Raw genomic sequence first — 3092 nt, 5'->3', positions numbered from 1 at the left:
AGCTGAGAAGAAAAGCACATGTTCCCTTGGAAAGAAAAACAAAACAATCAAACATTGCTTTATACATGGAGGTACAGAATTAGCCAGTCGTCAGGGAAGTAAGTACCAACCAGAAGACCACTTTTCATTTATTAGTCCTTTAATAAGGTAACTGCTTCCCTAATTTCCTTGTTAATGGTAACAACGAGAATCTTGCCACTGGCTGCCAGGACAATGCCAAATACAAATGCTGGTGTTGCCGCTGAACAGCTTTCCTTCACTCCTTGTAATTACATGCAATTGGCTGGCATACAGTTTCAAAAAATCTCAAGTCAAGTCCTTTTAATCCTCTTGTGGACAGGAATCCATGCACCGTGAGCATGAGAGTGTGAGGAGAGGAGAGCAATAACCGAGGAGATGTTCCCATACTCCTCCTCCTGCTCCTCTCCACCCCCCTGCATGAGGTGGGCTGGCCTGACAAAAGCAGGGATCTGTCCAGCTGATGCCTGCCTTCCTACAGGTCCTGAGAATCCACGGTTTTCCTTTTTGCTTCCCAGTAGGAGGCATGTTTTTAAAAAATGAAGAAGAGGAACACACACAAAAAAAACAACATTTTTTAAGGGGAGTGGGTCAATACATTTTCCCCCACTGTCTGCCTAAAATGGATGTCCGTCCTCTCACCCCAACCCTAACCATAAAAAGGTAAAAACAAGGTGTAGTGTAGAATGGCTTTACTCCTCACAGTCTGTGGGGGGAGCTAGAGCCCCTGGGTGCTGAGGTGCGGTTGGTGGTCTTGCGGCTGTTCTGTCGAGTCTGATTCGTCTTGGTGGCCGAAGGTTTCCGAGCGACAGGCTGGCGCCTCTCCCGGGGGCCCCTCCTTTTGCCCCTGTGCCCTGCACGGACCCTTCCGGCCCCCGCTGGTCACTTGCGTGAGTGCAGTGTGTCTTGGAACTTGGTACTGGTGTAGCGGACGTGAAAGCCTTTCTTGTTGATGGTGTCGTCAGAGTGGAACTTGATGACAATGGAATCACCGGCCGAGTAGATCTCCTCTGGGGGCTGTAAGAGAGAAGGAAACATCAGTGACAGGTGGCTTCCAATTACCTCAAACCTTCTGTCGAACCAAAGCTAAGGTCAAACTTTAGATGTCTGATTATTCTGTCTAAAATCATATGTGTTTTATGGGAGTTTTAATTGACGGAGCAACACAAAGAAGTGAATAATTGTGAAATGAATAGTTGCAAAGAAAAACAAATAAAAATTCAATGCCCCTTTCTCTTATAACCTAAAATAAACATCATTACAACCAGGTCAGGAAGTATGGTAAGTTAAAGTGATTTCTGGCTCATAAAGCAATATCTATAGCACTGGAAACTGTTTAGCCCCAAGCCCAAGCCATTATGCCGTAATTAAAAGAACTAAACATCAACTGAGAAGCCGTTCAAGCAAGGCGTTCATCACCAAAACGATTCACTGGACACACAGCCACAGTGACGGCGTAATAGTTTAGATCTAAGCATTTTCATACGCAAGAAAAGCCAACTCAAAAGGTCCAATCAAATTCCAACTGATGTAAGGCTTAAAAACAATAGCCTTGGTAGAAATTACTGAATGCATGTAGATGGCACACAAAAACAACAAAAACCCTTTGAAACATGCAGATCACAAATATGTGCTGTTTTATCTAACACATACAATCCCAATGAAAATACATTAATATCACAATATCTGAGTAATGAATAAAAAAAATTTGAACAATCTTTCGAAGCTTTATATCAAATGGCTCCTACTTCATCATTCAGAGTCTGGCTGACAATCATGGTAAGAGGACAACTTGATTTTTATATCCAGGTTCATACCAAACTTTTCAATGCACGCATCACGTCATATGTTTTAACACTTTTTATTTGCATTTATATCTGTCAAAATTTTTCTATGAGGGTAGAACAAAAGGTCAATTAACTGCATTACATAAGAGCAAAAACATTCAGTGTGAACTTTCTCTTTAGTCAGAAAAGCTACGTTATAATTAAATGAAAACAGCGCTTTGAAAAATAATTAGTCTTTTGAGCTGGAGATCAGTGCGACACAAGAGCAGCCTAATGTAAGAACACCAGGCTGCTGATTAAAGCTGCCATTCAACAGGAATAATACAACATATCTGCAACGGCCAATAGCTCCCGGGAAAGGAATTTAACAGACAACAGAAAAGAACAGAAAACTCTTAAAATGACTGAGAAAGGCCTTTGGCTAAAAGTAAGCCTCCTGTCACCGTAATGAGTTTCCACCATACTTCTGATGGAATGGTGTCATTTCATTTCTACCTGTTTTATAAAAGGAAACTTGATTGAAGAGCTGCTCCCCAGCGTACTGATGGAGTTATGCTCCCCCTTTAGCACATAATTCACAGGAACAGGCATGAGCCAGCGGTGGAGTTTTATCATAAAAGTGTGCAAATTAAATCAAGCTGTTCTTTGACCCGAGGAAATGTGTGTTTCTTTTCCCTATTGGTTTCATAGCTCCAGACTCCAGCTGTGATTTCTGCTATAGCTTATTGTTTTGTATTTACAATCCATGGCCAGAGACCATGAGGGGCTGTCAGCACCAGATGAGTTGCCTTTGGTGCTGACACACAAAGCCTTGCAAAAGTATTTAAACTCCCTGAACTTTTTCCCATTATGGTAAAATCAGACTTAAAGGCTGTTTTTTTAATTTCATGTAACAGACCAACACATAGTAGCAAAAAATTGGATAATGGAAGAAGATTATAGATGTTTTTTAATATTTTTCCCTAAAAAAGTGTATGAGGCATTTAAGTATGCAGGCCCTATAACCCTGATACTCTTAAATAAAACCAATTGCAAACAAAATCCTTTTTTTTTGTGGGTAATTTAGACTTAATAGATATATGTATTTTCTGTGAAGACCTTTGAAGTTTATAGGAGGATATTAATAGGTAAAAAGCATCATAAAGATGGAACAGCGGGGGTTAAAAAGACTTACAGCTGGAGTAGTTGTGCATTACTTTGTGTTGATGCATCGCATAAAACACCATTCGAATTCACATTTATAATTGTTCACTGAAAAAGTTTGAGGGATTATGCATAGAATTTCAA

The 3092-nt window shown here is 40.5% G+C and overlaps 1 protein-coding gene across 1 annotated transcript in view; it reads right to left on the bottom strand.

Moving 5' to 3' along the window:
• Nucleotides 1-553: 553 nt before the first annotated feature.
• bmp1 (bone morphogenetic protein 1) overlaps nucleotides 554-3092 on the bottom strand; it is a 44582-nt gene continuing 42043 nt past the window's right edge. The window contains exon 20 of the mRNA XM_015389183.1: nucleotides 554-1035. Within this exon, the coding sequence (XP_015244669.1) occupies nucleotides 901-1035 (135 nt within the window). The 3' untranslated portion in view covers nucleotides 554-900. The remainder of the gene's footprint in view (nucleotides 1036-3092) is intronic.

Source organism: Cyprinodon variegatus, unplaced genomic scaffold (assembly GCF_000732505.1).
Source record: "Cyprinodon variegatus isolate N-32 unplaced genomic scaffold, C_variegatus-1.0 Scaffold451, whole genome shotgun sequence".
In the NCBI taxonomy this organism is placed as follows: domain Eukaryota; kingdom Metazoa; phylum Chordata; class Actinopteri; order Cyprinodontiformes; family Cyprinodontidae; genus Cyprinodon; species Cyprinodon variegatus.
Note: the sequence above shows the minus strand (reverse complement) of the source record. Positions and strands in the feature narration are given on the sequence as shown.